The following is a 16,533-nucleotide window of genomic DNA, read 5'->3' on the forward strand; positions in this document are numbered from 1 at the left end:
CTATCTGAGGTCATACTTGGCACAAGCCCCAGACATTGCATGTCATTTTAGGCTACCTGGTGTCACAACCTCACCTATGGTCATTTTAGGCCTGCCCCTCGTTCTTTTAGCTCCATCAATCAGAATCAGGTCACTCCTCTTTACTGGGGCATCCCTAGGCCTCCGTTGCAGATGGCCAAACCATTCATCACACCATAATACCTTTATGGGAGGGTTGGGCACCCTGCTAGTTTTCCTTGAGCTAGTGGCTGTGCCCAATGGAGAGGGTGAGATGGGAAGGGCAGAGGGATCATTTCCATAGGGGGTGGGAGAGAGACAGACTTAGGCTGGGCACAGTGCCGGTGTGCCCAGTCTTTACTCTAATTATAAATATGAAATACCTGTTTTAGTATCTCCATATTAGTGATAGATCTGTTGATTGTATGATACATGGTTTATCCAGTACGTATATACCTGAAAGATTTATAGGAAATCTTGTTGTCCATATCTATCTATTTCTAAATATTCTTGTAATTCCTCATGACTTGAATTGGAAAGTACCAGTGTTTTGTCACCATATTGGAAATAGATTTGTTGATTGTATGATATGGTTTATCCAAAACATACATGAGCCAACATATATGCAGACATATTTAAGGGTTGACTTGGGGAACCCAAGTCCTCAGCCGAAGTGAACATGGCCTAGGCTAGGTCCTCTGCCAACCTGAGGCCTTCTCTTGGTGGTTGAAGGTTGAACATGAGGTTATTGATGATTTTAGGCTCATTCCATATGCAATTCGCATTATGCCGGTTTGTGTCTCTGCAGATTGTGGGAATCATGATACAGAGGTGAGTGAAGACATTGAGAAGAACTTCACAGAACTGTTGTCAGAGGAATTGAAGCTAATGGAAGCTGAAGCCTTAGAGAATCACCAGCATGCTGACATGGCATTGCTCGAGGCAAAGAAGATGGCATCTCAGTATCAAAAGGAGGCGGACAAGTGCAATTCAGGGATGGAGACTTGTGAAGAAGCGAGAGAAAAGGCTGAAGCTGCATTATTGGCACAGAAAAAACTGACTGCAACCTGGGAGATGAGGGCTCGTCAAAGAGGGTGGAAAGAAGGCTCCACCAAGTCTCGTGCTCACTCTCAATATGTTCAGGCTGTGTAGGAAGGGTCACTAGGGAAATATATTGGTACAGTCTCGAAGGGCAATTTTCATCCATACAGCACACTAATTTGGTAGTTATGAAGAATTTCCTAGTTGGGTTTGCACCTCGAAGAGGAGCATTTTGGGAGAGAGGGGAGGGGGGACTTCAGATGGAGGAGATGGTGGAATGTACTATCCACAGTTGCATTCATCTTAGTCTGTTAATTGATATAGAAACATCCTTCGGCTTTTTGAAGGAATTAATTCATGTAATAGATAAAGTTATCTCTCTCTCTCTGTTCCTCGGAAACTTTTGAACAGTTGAACTTCAATTTATATGGGAGTAAACCGAAATGAATTTTAGAATTTAGGTCTTATTCACATGCTAGGCTGAAGGCAAATTTTATGAGTGATTAGTGATGCACGGATTAATCTGCTTTTTTGTTTTTTTTGTTTTTACGTGGAATTTTCTTATTTTTTTTTGATGAAAAAGGAATTTTCTTATTGACACCCCTTGAGGTGTCAAATCATTTGAAGGGTTTTTTTTTTTTTTTTTTCTTTTATTGTAATACATTTGGTTTTTTTTTTGGTAAGATTATGATAACTTTTGATAATGATATAATGACAAGTCATTTTTAATTTCTTTTGATTGATCCTTTTATCCATCTATGGGAATAGATCGAGGTCTTAGACTCCCCAAGAGATAAAATCTTCTTGACAAGAGTCACCACCTATATTAAGGTCTAGAAAGGATTCACAAACAAAACAAGCTATTGACTCCACCCCAAATCATAGAAATTTATACACATGCAAAATTACTAAAATACCATTATATGCAAAAACTAGCCTAAGCATGCAAGGAAGAAATGAAAATGGAAGGAGAATAAACAATATAGAAACCATCGATAAAAGCCATGAAAACATGATGAGAGACTGTAAAACAACATGACACTAATCTCCCAAACATTAGAAAATTAAATCAAACGGCCAAACAAAACCCACAAAAAATGAATGTTATAAGCATGAAATTTGTCAATAAAGTAAGCCATAAAAAAAAAAGAGCCTAAAAGTTCATAGATGAAGGCTAAAAATAGACTTACTATCTTATAATAAAAAAAATCCCCATAAGGAACTAAACGGGCATGCTCCAATTCATTGCATGTCGCCGCTACCCCACTAATGGGTGACAGTGTTGTACCCTCACTATTAAGAGGATATATCACAACACAACAGATAAAATTGAATGAAAAAAAAAAAAAAAAAGGAAGAAGACTCACCTAGCTTCAAAACTCATGAAGGGTGTAGGGACGTTGGAGTATGCTAGGTTCGGGGGGTTTGGAAGAGCTCAAGTCTAGGCAATAGTGAGGTGCTTGTAGAACAAGGGACCACTTTTAAGGATTCTTAGTAAAAAAACAAGATTTTTTTTTTCTTCAAGATTTCCAAAATTTCTAAGGCGCTTCTTATTTATAGTCTAGGAGGTTACTTATGTCCAAGGCATTGCTTCTCATCTGAACTCTTACAGATATCTTTCATATCCTAAAGGGGTGGTCATTGACTAAGAATGGAGGTAGTTTCCATTAAGCGACCTAGACCAAGAATATGTTCTTTGATCTTTGGACAAATAGGGCTTAACGAAAGGGGAAAGATGATGAAGAACCTTCTCATTTTTAGAGTGACTGATCCCTTGAAATTTGTCTGTTACGTATTAATTAATTTAAAATAATTATTTTTTGTGTAATATATTATGTACAGGTAGTTATAGGGAGTTAGTAGGATGACAATAAGTTGATGGAATTAGACGATAGTGGGAGAGAGATGGATTCGGTTATTGAGAAGTGCGAGCTGTTACAACTCCTTATTATAATCCTTAAATATATAGGAAATGATAATATAGATAGACTTTCGAATCCTAAAATATCTCTAAAAAGATGAGGTAGGCTTCTTCACCCAAGCCAAGATGTCCGGCTTGGTTCGTAAAACCAAACCCCTATCCTATTTTCTCTCTCTTTTTCTCTTTTTTTTTTTTAGTTTTCTCTTAGGTTATCCGTGCACGTAACAAATGGTATCAGAGACAGGAATGAGAGAAAAGGTCAAAATTTGGAAGAAACTGTGCATTCACTTTACGTTGGGTAACAACAAATTATGTGGAACCTTACCCAAATCATGTAAAATCTTACTGAGTTGTTTAATAGAATTGGATTGCGTACGTTAGCCAACAACCTTGTAATAAAAACATCTTCAAGCAAAGTATAGAGACTGAAGGAAGAAGAGGTAGCTATAATGGTGTACCTGACACATCCAACAAAGAAGATGAAGAAGATGAAGAAGATGAAGAAGAAGATGATGAAGACGACAAAGAAGAAGATGAAGATGACGAAAAAGAAGAAGGAGAAGAAGTTATCCTTCAAGGATATATCATCGTGAGATTATCATTCTGGACTCATTAATTGAGATGTTCCATATTAAGATATAGGATCCGGGTGGAATTATTATTTTCTATAACTTCTTTGTCCTTGCGTACAATGACACTTTCAACAAAGAAGGAATTTTACGTATTATTTAATTTAAAATAATAATTTTATTTGTAATATGTTACGTACGGGTAGTTATACGGAGTTAGTCGGATGACAATTAATTGATGGAGTTAGACGGGATAGGTATGGGTTCGATTATTGAGAAGTGGGAGCTATTACAACTCCTTATTGTAATCCTTAAATAGATATGAAGCGATAATAAAAATAGACTTTTGAATCCTAAAATATCTCTAAAGAGATGAGGAGACTTCCTTACCCAAGCCAAGACGTTTGGCAAAACTCCTATCCTATTATATCTCTCTCCCTCTTTTTTTCCCCTATTATCTCTCTGTTTTTTTTTTTTTTTTAAAGGTTATCCTTGCACGTAACAATAACTTTTGTATAACCTCTTGAGCGCTTGTCTTCTATCCTTAATGGTAGGTTTTATCAAAGATCAAATGGATTTTGGTATCTCATTGTTTAGAGATATAGAAAGAAATTGCCCACAAAGGTGATTTTGATAACTAGCTTGCTCTACCTATGGCTATTTATTCTATCTTTGTCTTCTTCATTAAACAAAGATAATTAGAGAACTTATCACTGACAATTTGATTTCTCTTTCCAAATCTCACTAATGTTCTTGTAAGTAGTAATGGTTAAAAATTAAGGATGTATTGGGAAAAATTAATCGTAATTAATGATGCTTATAATTAATAAAAACACAGGCAAATTAATCTTAATTAATGGTGCTTATTAATAAGATTATTCCCCACATATCCCACAGTTAATACAGTTGATAAGTGTGGTGCATCAAAGCATCATAAGTGTGTGACAGTATGGCCTGTTTCCAATCCGTGGATACTGGAGTCAGTTTCTTCTCCATCCTATGTGTAATACACAGAACCTTAATTGTTAGCCGCCGCACTCCAAAAACTCAAAGTTTTCTTCTCCGGCAAGGCACAGCACCAGGAATAGCACGGTGAATGGTTTTCCTCTCAAGATGTAGCCCCTCCTCCGCCCCTGTGGCGTGCACAGTCTCCGCCGCAGTGCCGTGATCCCCTCCGCCCCAGTGGCGTGCCGTTTTCCTTTTTTCTTTATCTTCCTTTTTCCTTCTCCCTTCCCTCTCTTCATCTTACTCGCACAGCTTCACCTACTCAGATCAGTTTCTTGTTTTCCTTCTTCACCTTTCCTTTTCCTTCTCCCTTTCCTCTCTTAATCTCACTTGCACCTCCTCAGCCCTTCGCAGATCAATACCTTTTTTTTTCTTTTTTCATTTTACTTCTCCCTATCATTTTTTCATCTGATTCGCTCCAGACCTCGCTCAGATCTATGGCTCCAAACCAAACTCGGCTACATGCTCCCACTTACTTCATATCTTGGTATCTGATTTGGAACTGTGATAGGGTTTTCTTGGTGGGAGACTTTAGAAGTCTCACAGGCAGGGGAGATGGTTCCAGCGGTGATGTGAGTTCTGCCGCCGCAATGACCGGTGACTTCGAGCTCCGGTTCCATTTCTCTGCCGGTCTCTCCTACTTTGACGCCCCTCCACCTTGCTTGGAATTAGTTTGAGGGGCTCCCAAATAAGGGAGTTTTTTATTTTGATCTTTTCTTTGTTTGTGTATTTGTAGGTATTGCCGACTCAGGTGCTATTAGCACTGAGGTTACCGTTGGCTCCGAAGCTCCAGATGTTGTTCAATCTCTACCAAACCCCTCCTATCACCAGATGAAACTCCACTCGCCGATCCAGCAGATCCCTGCAGATTTGTTCGAAAGTAGGTTGTGGCAACATTTTTGGTGGTCTTATTGCCGTTGGTCGAAGCTCCACTTGTCGATCCAGCAGATTGTTGTCGATCTGACAAGTCTGTTTGAAAGCAGGCTGTGGCAACTAGGCATGTGTGGGCAGTTTGGAGTTGGTTTTTTCGACACATATGGGGCCCCCTCAATTGACACGCATGTGCATGTGCTTAATCTTAGCTGTATCTACAGCTTTTTATCTAGGGAAATGGTTGTGATCCATCCCCTAACCTGGATGACCCAGTCCATGGCATGTAAGACCGGGTCAATATTCACTCCTTGGTTTTGGATACTGTATATCCACACCTTGTGTTTATCATGTCTTCTATTTGTTTTATGTATTTTTATTTCTTTTGCTTGGCGTTGGACGCGAATGAATGAATAACCCTCTTTCTACCCAAAAAAAAAAAAAAAATGTAATACACGGTGGTTTTAATAAATATGCCTATTTCTACCCAAACAAAAAAGGCATCACAAGCGACCATACTACTTTAATTTTAATGGTACCCCACCCTTTGAAAATTATTTGGCAAGAGAGATGAGAGCTACATAATAACTATTGATGGATAGTTAAGTTGTTGCAAAATCTGAAAGGACTGCTCAACAATACTATTTCACAATCAATCTTTACAACAAACAACTCACCTATTTACCCAAACCAAAAATAAAAACTCACCAACCTGCTGATTTTAATTGGTCTCACTCCAAAGTCTCAAGTCTCATCCATTTATGATCGTAGTAGTAGTAGTGTGGGACTGAGTGATGAGTGAATTGTGATTGGAGTCTTCTTTCCAACTCTTCATCTCTCAAGAGGTGAAAGACTATAAGGCATCGTTTGTTTAGAAGGGAAGGTGGGGTGGGATTGCTGAGAAGATGAGACTCATATATTGGTGGGGTTTTGTTGGGGTGGAATTATTGAGGTAAAGTTAATTTTCCTTTGAATAGTAATCAAAGTCATTGGTGGGATTTTGGATAGGAGAGGAGTAAGGGTGTTATACAGTCCAGTTCGGTTTGAACCGTTTAATTAAATGGTCTCAATTTTGAAATCAAAATCGAATCATTTATTAAACGATTTCACGGTTTTGGATTTAAATGGTTCGGTTTGGTTTCGGCAAACAGTTTTTGTTTGATTTTGGCTCTTTTATTTATATTTAAGAGTGTCACACGGTTTATTCGATTAAACAGTCTGATTCAAATTTATACTGTTTAATTAAATGACCTCAATTTTGAAACCATAAACGAACCATTTATTAAACGATTTCATGGTTTCGATTTAAACGGTTCGATTGGATTTCGGTCAACATTTTTTGTTTGATTTTGATATCCTAGGATTTTAAAGTGTCACATCAGTAGATAATGCATTTAATGAAGTTTCCTGAGTTTTTGTAACATAACCAAATAAGATTTGGATGGGATTTTGAAGTGTCACATCAATATTTTCTCACCCCAATTGTCCCACTCTATCTAAGTCCTCTATAAACAAACGGGGCCTCAATTGATATCTACACTTCAGAATCCGGAGATCGGACTAGGAAAAATAAGGCAGCAGTAAGGCACAAGCTGAGCCCATTTTGCCGTGGCCTTGTGGGTGCAAATAATAATAGGGTAGAGGCTGGCATGCCGAATCTGTCTCTCTCCCACCCCAAAATGGAAATGATCCCTTGCCCTTCCAATCCCATCCTCTCCCATATTATATGGAGTTCAGTTATACTTGTAGTGGCTACACAATTATAAGTCGTTAGAGTTGGGCCCTATTCTACGCCAAGGCACAAGCTGAGCCCATTTTGCTATGGTCTTGTGGTTGTGGGAAGGGTGTTAAATGGTACGGTTTTGGTTTAAATGGTTTAATTCAAAGTGCAGTAAGGAAAAACCAAAACTGAATCGTTTATTAAACAAAATAGATGGAGTTTGATTATAGTTGTATTTACAAACAGTGCATGGAGTTGGACCACATCCCAGGCAAAGGCAAGCAAGGTACAAGTTGAGCCCACTTTACGGTGGCCATTAATAATGGATTGACGTTCTTTGTGGGGGAGCGTGGTCCCTCCATGTGCACAAGGTCAATGAGAGCACAAAAATTGGCATTATGGGGAATGGGATTTCTTTCATGGGGGTGGGATGGTCATTTCACCTTCTTTTATGGTGGCCATTGGGTGCAAATAATAATGGATTGACGTTTTCTGTGGGGGGAGCGTGGCCCCTGCACGTGCACAAGGCCAATGAGAGAACAAAAATTGGCATTATGGGGGATGGGATTTCTTGCATGGGGGTGGGTTGGTCATTTCACCCTCCTTTACGGTGGCCATTGGGTGCAAATAATAATGGATCGACGTTCTCTGTGGGGGAGTGTGGCCCTTGCACGAGAGCATAGAAATTGGCATTATGGGGCATGGGATTTCTTTCATGGGGGCAGGGTGGATATTTCACCCTACTCTGTGTCTGGGCATGGACGCCACACTCTCCTACAAAGAACTTTTCTCCATAATAATAATTGGAGTTATTTGTTTTTATGGGAAAGTGTGATCTTGTGTGTGTGTGTGGGGGCCACTGAGAGCACGCGTGTTGACATCATAAGGGTGGGATTTCCACCTTTCATGAGGGGAGAGGGGGGAGGGAGGGCAGGACGGTCATTTCGTCCTCTTATGTGGGCGTAGGTGGTACGCTCCCCCCACAGAGAACTTTTCTCAGATGTAGTTTAGTTATAGTTGTAACTACACAAATTAAGGTCTTTAAGAGGGGAGTCTGTTAGTTCAAAAAAGTATTGCACTTTCTCTTTCTCATTCTCTCTCTCTCCAACAAAGGGAAAGGAGAAAGAGAAATAGTAAGAAGTTATTCTACATGCTCTGTACAATGGATGAGGTAACCTCAGCTTGGGTTGTGGGGACAACCCCAATTCCTGACATGGACAGATCCACACAAAAATTGATGGAACGTGAAAACCTCCATTTAATAAAGAGTACTATATATCATCATCTCCTTGCACATTCATAGGTAGTGGGACGACAATCGGAGATTGAGAGAAAAAGGCGGGTTGTGGTTGTCTCTCCCTTCAGGAAAGTAAAAATGTGGTTGTTCATCAAATATCTTACTTTAGTAGTAGTAGTAGTAGTGATGGTGATGGGTGTGGTAGTGGGAATTGCAGAAGTGCCTGAACTCACATATGACTACTACCAGGATTCATGTCCAGATGTAGAGAATATTGTTAAGAAAGCAATTCTGCCCATTCTCCTTGACGATCCTACTGCTCCAGCAGCCTTCCTCCGCCTCTTGTTCCATGACTGCCAAGTTCAGGTAACCACACGCTCTCTCTCTCTCTCTCTCTCTTGCTTGCTTGTGTTAGATCAAATCTATGGGTTATAGATTGAAACCCTAACATCATACAGAAGTCTAGAACACGATAAATAATAGGGTAAATTATACGTCACCCTCTGGTTTTCAAATGAAACCCAAATCACCCTTGGTTTTTTAAAATACCTATCCGTCCCCCTCTACAGTAACAGTGTTAGTCTGCTATTAATTATTGGTGTGAAAGGATTATTTTACCCTTGTACTAAAACATTAGAATTAAATTTATAATATTACCCTTCAAAATCTATGTTTGAATGTCAAGGATAGTTTAGAGATTTAAATTTATTTAATTGGCTAACATCATCACTTAACAGCATAAAATTAACGATAGGGATTAATTTGTCATATTGGGGTCTAATACAGGGGATGATTTAAGTATTTAAAAAAATCAGGGTGTGATTTGAGTTTTGTTTGAAAATCAGAGGTGACGTGTAATTTATCTTAAACAATATACATAATATGAGGATTGAATGTATCTTGTACTGTTCATATATTGGTGATGAATAATAAAAAAAAACCCTATTTGAATACTCAACAATCATAGTAAACCCATATAATTGAAAACTCCAATACCTTTACTATATATATCTCCTGTTTGTAGACTCATATACTCTCAAATTGTGAGGCAACAATCACCTTCTTTAGAGGCTCATTGGCTCTTCTCCAGCAACCATCACCATCACCACCAAAACCACATTTTCTTCCTCTATTGCTAAATGCAGCGCTGCTGATGCCACCACCAATCACCAATCACCAATCACCATTCATTCATTCATTCATTAATACAATTCACAGGACTTTGGTGTTTCTTCCCAACCACAGCATGGCCAATGGCTTTGCCCATTTCATTTATGAGCACTCGTGATCCTCTATCCATCACAACCATTACTGAGCAATGATCACAACCTTCACCATTATGCTCTTTTGGGAGTTGGAGGGGGGCGGGACCATTAATGAGGCCTCGGGAATCAGCTGAATTGGCTAGCTACTCAGTGAGTCAATTTTCTTAGTTTATATATATATATATATATATACACACACACATGGGAGAAAGTACCCGATCTGAGCACAAGTGGTGCACGGACTTTGCATTTAGATATAAGACCGTGTGAAATGACCGTTGTATTTCCATTGAAATACAAAAAATCTCAGGGCGGTGTGATTATTTTACATGGCCTTATGTCTTACACAACAGAGGCCACACAACGCACACACCTAGGTTGCGTTATCTTCCTTTACCCAAAAAAAAAAAAAAAAAAAAAAAGTTGCATTATCTCTCCCTATATAGGGATGTCAATTGATCGGTTCATTCCAATTTTAGTCTGGTTGAATCGGTTGTAGTTATGTATTGGGTCTAATTAAAATCGAACCGTTAAAATGAAGTTCGGTTTTGGTTGATTAGGTTTCGATCCAATCTGACTCCGATTTTTTAATGGTGTTACTTAACAGACTCTTATCTGTAGGATATTAATGTCAGTCTAATTCAATTTCTATTTTCACATACATATAAAATAAGGAAGAAAGTTTTCTGGTCCACCGCTGACAATGGAAATGAAATAACACCCACCCCTATTTGATGAATCGTGGATAAAACCTTTCCTTTTGGTTTCTTCTTCCAATCCCTTTCCATAAAATAATAGAATTTTTTTTATTGATTTTTTGCATTTAGTTTTTTTTTTTCCTGGTTTTGACTGGTCGGTTCAATTCGACTTGTTTCTAAACAGCTGAACCATTTACAGTTTGGTTCGATTCTGTAAACCGGTTCTGGTTGGTTTGACTGGTCGGCTGGAATTTGATACCCTGATCAATTTTTCATAGATCAATTAGCTAGCAGTCTCTATTTTAGGCATTGATACCTCAATTATGAATATTTTGTTTTGGCCACAGGGATGTGATGCATCGATACTCTTGGATTCTGATAACCAGAATATGAATTCTGAGATTGGTTCGATCAGAAATTTTGGAATTAGAAGGAGGGAATCCATTGGTCACATAAAGTCGATTTTAGAAGCTGTGTGTCCTGGTCAAGTCTCTTGTGCAGATGTCATTGCTCTAGCTGCTAAGGAATCAGTTTCCTTCTCTGGAGGTCCCTCAATCCAGATTCCTCTCGGGAGAAGGGATTCCACTTCTTCTAAACAACAAATGGCCGATTCTCATCTTCCACCACAGAGCATTAACGTGGATGGATTTCTTAACATCTTCATGGCTAAAGGAATGAATCTCCAGGAGTCAGTTGCAATAATAGGTAAGCAATTCATTAACCAATTAATTAGTTATAACTAGGGGTGTAAATTTGCCCAGTCGCCCGAGCCCGAACAAGGTCTGGGTTGAATTTTCAACCTTGAGGGCGGGTTAGGATTGAAATTTTCAGGCCTTGGTTTAAGGTCGAACTGGACTAGGGTTGAGGCCTCGGGCTAAGCCCAGTCTAGTCCGGTCCTGTGTTAGGTTATGCTTTACAATTAATGTTTTCATTTTGCAATTTTTTTAGTATCTAATTATCTACTGGTTTACCAAAAAAAAAAGACTAATTATCTATTGAATTAAAATATTTATAATTTTAAGATTGGGCTAAATTTTTTAACTCAAAGAAAAGTCTAACAGTCAATTGAATATAAAACAAATCATATCCAACTAAATGTATCTCATTTTCTTAATGCATAAGATGACGTAAATGCAAAACAAAAAAAACAAAAAAAAAAAAAAAAAAAAAAAAAGGAAAAAAGGAAAAAGGGGGGCAAGTCAGGGCCAACCCAGCCCAGCCCAGCACGGTTAGGGTTAATCAGGGTCAGGCTGGGCTGAGCCCGTCGAGGTTGGGCCTGGGTTGAGATATCTCAGCCCGACCTAGGTCTGGGTTGGACTTGGGTTGAGCTAAGAGGACTTAGGGTTGGGTTAGGGTTTGAAAAAACCCAGCCCAACTCGGCCGTGTTTCACCCCTAGTTATAACACTAGTAATTACCTAGCTTGATTCAAAGATTTATTATGGGTAAATGTATTTATTGAAATTGCAGGAGCACATACACTAGGTGTTGGACACTGCATAAACATTGTGGATAGAATATATAACCAGAAGCAGCCTTCAGAAGAAGAGAGAATCAATCTTGGTTTCCAAATTCTATTAAGGCTCAAATGCCCTACAAGAGTCCCTTTCACAAACCTTACATTTGTGAGAAATGATATCACCTCTTTGATATTTGATAATCAGTATTACAGAGATGTGATGAATGGAAGAGGTTTGTTTCACATAGATTCCAGCATCTCAATGGACCATAGAACAGCACCCATTGTGGAAGAGTTTGCAGCAGATCAAGAATACTTTTTCCAGGTTTTTTCTTCTGCATTTGTAAAGCTTTCATCATCGAATGTTCTTACAGGAGAAAAGGGTCAGATTAGAAGGCAATGCAACCAAGTAAACTAGAGCTTCTGTGTTGGTTAATGTAGTCAGTAATTTGTAGTAAGATTATAACTTTACTTATTTGTTTGATGATGATCACCACTGAAATTCAAGTTTGCTGAAATATTGTTGAGCTCGCCACCAGAATTCGAACAAAGTTAGGAGATATCGGTCGGGCTGAGTCGTGCCACCGGTCACTCTACTTAAAATCTTAGCTCTCCTTTATTGGTGCAACCGAATTGGTGTGAACTGGTCTCCCAAAATAAAATAGCCTATTGACCCTCTAGTCCATGTGCACTCGCTGACTAGGCCCCATTACGATAATTTGGGGCTGTGCTCAAAGTCAGAGATGGAGAAGACCAAAAACATAGGGACCTTAGAGTTGCAGAACCTAAGTACTTAAATTTGTAAAGAGATGTCCATATATACGAATTCCATTAATTTATTCTACCGTTTAAATGGGCCCAAGCCCAAATAAAAATTAATTTATATAATAAGCCCAATCTACGCAAGCCCGTGACAAAATAAAATGTCAAGCAAATAAAAAGGCCTGGCCAATACAGCTTCGATCACCCTACCCCAAAACCCCTACACATTGGTGAAAAGAGAGTCTCTCCTCTTTAAGGATTTTATTTTATTTTTTGGTGAACTCTCCTCTAAGGGCTTACACCTTTATAGAACCACATCCTATAAATATACTACTCATCTATCCCTTCCACAAGTGATGTGGGATTAAACTCCTCAAGCAAAAAAAACACATGAGGAGGACAAAAGCAATGCACAAAAAGACTAATAATAATGCATTTTTGAAACAAGATTTTTATGAAAATTTCCAACAATTAACAAAGTATGTTATCTCATTTTCCCTGTTGTATAGTATATCTTCAAGTTACCAAGATGGTGTCTAGAGGACGAGAATCTGTTTGAAGAAGCAGGTTTGTTTTTGTCAAACGAATAAGATAATTAGTCATCAGTTCTATTTGTTTCCCATACATCACTTCATTACAAGAGAGATAGAGAGAGAGCCGGTTGAACCAGCAAGTCCACTTGCACTAGTTGGAGGTATTAAGCAAAAATATGGCGAATTATATATCAAATCGAAGATCTCGTCGTGCGTTTCGAAGGAGAAAAATCCTGCCAAAATTTTGAAATTTAAATTTGAATTTTGAATTTTGAACTTTTGTTTTCTTCTTCCGTAAGCAAACCTCTCTATATAAGGGCTTCGAGTTTTCCTCCGTAAGCAGCTTACAATTTGAATTGGAGAAGTCTTCCAGTTTCCTCTACTCTTGGATTTAAGGTTTGTTGGTGTTAAAACGAGATCTAACCCCCTAGTTTCTTACTGCGTCAAAGAGAGAGAGAGAGAGAGAGAGAGAGAGAGAGAGAGAGAGATTCCTAAATTCAAGACAAGATTCTAGGTTTGTTTGAATTTAAATTCAAACACACACATCTATATCTCCCTAATAATAACCTGAGATCACATCTCAAATCAAAGGATTCCAATCTAATGGGCAATCTCACAATTTCCCTAAATCTTGGTATGAGATCACATCTCATATCGAGATTCCAATCCAAGGGATAACCTCCCAAGGATGATGGCATAAAGAATTATATGCTATCATATTGGGTTTAACCAATTGGGATTCCATCCAACATGCCATGTGTCAACATAATGTGACATTTCCGATGTATTATCTATCAATACATACATAACAAAAAGAGTGTAACCAAAATCTCCCAAATTAAGTGGGTAAGTGCGCATCAGTCCTTCCGCTATATAATATCACATAAAAGAATGTAGATTATGTACTTATTTACCGAAAAATATACAATTATATAAATTTGCAATTCTGATTGGACCTTTAAAACATTTTCAAAAAGGTTTGTGAAAATAAACATTAATTAATAAATGATATTAATTTTTTAAAACTTAAAAAAATTATTAAAATGCCTCTGGATTTGTGTCAAATCAATTGCAAACTTTCTTTCACTTTTTTGACATTTCCCAATTAAGGGGCAACAGATTCCATTTTGGACATCTCTTTTGAATACGGTTAAAGCAGTGTGAATCCAGCACATTGATATCTATAGTCAAGGAGACATCAAACGTTGGTACACCAAAATTCATAATGTGTAATCCCATCGATAAGAATCCTTCAAGTCAAAGGACTAACTGTACACTACTGACGAGAATTTCATTCCAAATTAATCAACAATAACATACATATGAAATTCTTGTATGATTTGATTCAATGAACACACAATATGTTCACTTACACTTGTGCCTTGGAATCTACATTCTTATACACATACAATGTGATACCTTTTATTTTGCTAAAGATCAGCAAATGATATATTGAGATGAAAAATAATGTTACAAGGAAAGGCTACAGAAGGCCTAAAAGAGAGCCAGGCATTGCCCCTGGCAGGCTAACAAGTTAATTAAATCTATAGTAGGAGCGCTCAACCGCATCCCAACTAACTTTATGTAAAATGAAGCTAGGGGGGGGGGGGGGGCATTCCAAATAGTTGTGGTCTTCCTGTTGGCTGCAAAATTAGCTAGAGAGTCTGCAGCAGAGTTGGATTCTCTAAAACAATGGGTAATACGCCATTGCATGGTGTCAAGCAAAGTGCTCACAGACCACCAATCCTGTATGTGAACCCAAGGGAACTTCCTCGAAAGAATGCACTGGATTGTAACTTCAGAGTCACATTCAATCCACAGCTCTTCAGCTTTGAGCTCAGCAGCCCGTCTAATACCTGAAAAAAAAGGCCCCCATTTCAGCTTTAAAATTGGTTCCAACTCCTTGGTATTCAGCGAAACACATTAGAACAGCTCCCTTGTGATCGTGAAGGATGCCTCCTGCACCCATGGACCCTGGGTTTCCTAGAGATGACCCATCTATATTCAACTTCCACCACCCTAAAGGAGGAGCTCGCCACCTTACTTCAACTATGGTTCTAGCAATGGGCTTAGCAATATGAATCTTCAGAGTTCTAGCCAATGCAAGTTCAGAAGCTGTACGAATAGTTTCTCCTCTCCCTCTAGAGCAGTCTGCCATCTCTTGAACACAGGCTTTAGTAATTTGCTTTGGAGTTCTGCGCTGACCTTCGTGCCTTCGATTGTTTCTTTCCCACCAAATTTGGTGGCAGCAAATAAGAGGCAGGGTGTTCCAAGCATTTGACAATGGCACTAACCTGGCTTTCCTGCTCCACCAAGAGAACAACCTTTCCATAGAAGGGAAACCAATCCAAGGTTGATTGAAAATTCCAAGAACCTCCCTCCACACCTGAATGGAGAAAGCACACTCCAAAAACAAATGCTGGCTAGACTCGGTTGCAGCGTGACAGAGATCACACCGCGAAGGCAGAGGAATAGCTTTGCGTCTCACATTATGATCAGTGGGGAGAGCATCATGGGCGAGTCTCCAGCCGAAGACAGAGGTGCGCGGGTGGAGGTCGCGGTTCCAGATAATCGCTTCCCAACCAGGCGCTGCAGCCTTCAATCTCAAAGCTTCCCAAGCCGATTTAATAGTGAAGTGACCTGAGAGAGTCTGTGCCCAGAATTTTTTATCCTCTCTGTTGGAGCAAGAGATTCCTCTACTAGCAGCCTGATCAAGCACTCCTTTAAGCACAGGATCAGGGACAGCAGGTAATGTCCTTCCTTCTTCAAAAAAATCAGCAACCGAGGACTTCAAAAGCTTTGGAATACGTCTGGGAAGGAGAAGTTCTTCCACACTTTCATTGCCTAGCCATCTGTCGTACCAGAAATTAATGGTGTTTCCATTACCAACTGCCCATCTCTCCGCCGATTGAATGATGCTCCAAACTTTTCTAAGACCGGGAAAAATAGAAGAAGTTCCAGCAGCAGATTTCAAAGCACCGTTTGATTGCATAAATCTGCCTCTCAAAAATGAAGAAAAAATAGACTTATCAGTTATGATTGCCCAAGCAAGCTTGGCGATGAGCGTCAAATTGAGATCGCGCAACTGACAGATGTCTAGACCACCCTCTTTTTTGGGTTTACACAGTGGATCCCATTTAACTGTAATGGCTTTGGACGTGTCTGCTTCACCAGTCCAAATAAAATTGCGAACCCATCTTTCCATGATCGTAATAATACCCGTTGGCTGGAGTGGGGGGTGTCCAATTTCGTCTCTAGCTGTGAACAGTTTTAGGTTAAAATCGAGCGAATAACAAGGCCCATAAATGAATCATGTTAATAATTACATAAATTAAACAATTTACTTTAAATAATTGGTTGTAATAAATTAAACAATATACTTTAAATAATTGGTTGTATTGAGAGACTTTAAACATACTGCACCCGGATTTTTTTTCAGGAGAGAGTGAGTTCAATAT

The 16,533-nt window shown here is 38.9% G+C and overlaps 2 protein-coding genes across 2 annotated transcripts; both read left to right on the forward strand.

The window, feature by feature from the left end:
- Positions 1–718: 718 nt before the first annotated feature.
- LOC122642129 lies at positions 719–1,281 on the forward strand. The gene has a single exon (XM_043835550.1). The coding sequence runs from the start codon at positions 784–786 to the stop codon at positions 1,147–1,149; it is 366 nt and encodes a 121-aa protein (XP_043691485.1). The 5' UTR covers positions 719–783; the 3' UTR covers positions 1,150–1,281.
- A 3,689-nt stretch (positions 1,282–4,970) lies between these two features.
- LOC122643615 (peroxidase 29-like) lies at positions 4,971–13,066 on the forward strand. Its single transcript, XM_043837225.1, has 6 exons — positions 4,971–5,163; positions 5,270–5,646; positions 8,427–8,726; positions 10,671–11,028; positions 11,792–12,216; positions 13,018–13,066. The coding sequence occupies exons 1-5, from the start codon at positions 4,971–4,973 to the stop codon at positions 12,196–12,198; spliced, it is 1,635 nt and encodes a 544-aa protein (XP_043693160.1). The 3' UTR covers positions 12,199–12,216; positions 13,018–13,066.
- Positions 13,067–16,533: the final 3,467 nt, after the last annotated feature.

The sequence above is a fragment of the Telopea speciosissima genome, chromosome 10 (genome assembly GCF_018873765.1).
Source record: "Telopea speciosissima isolate NSW1024214 ecotype Mountain lineage chromosome 10, Tspe_v1, whole genome shotgun sequence".
In the NCBI taxonomy this organism is placed as follows: Eukaryota; Viridiplantae; Streptophyta; class Magnoliopsida; order Proteales; family Proteaceae; genus Telopea; species Telopea speciosissima.

Bases quoted from the DNA above. Each gene is read 5' to 3' on its own strand.
- LOC122642129 (XM_043835550.1), top strand. From the start codon at position 784: ATGCCGGTTTGTGTCTCTGCAGATTGTGGGAATCATGATACAGAGGTG.
- LOC122643615 (XM_043837225.1), top strand. From the start codon at position 4,971: ATGGCTCCAAACCAAACTCGGCTACATGCTCCCACTTACTTCATATCT. The intron at 8,727-10,670 runs GTAACCACACGC...TTTTGGCCACAG, and splicing joins TCCATGACTGCCAAGTTCAG to GGATGTGATGCATCGATACT. The intron at 11,029-11,791 runs GTAAGCAATTCA...TTGAAATTGCAG, and splicing joins GGAGTCAGTTGCAATAATAG to GAGCACATACACTAGGTGTT.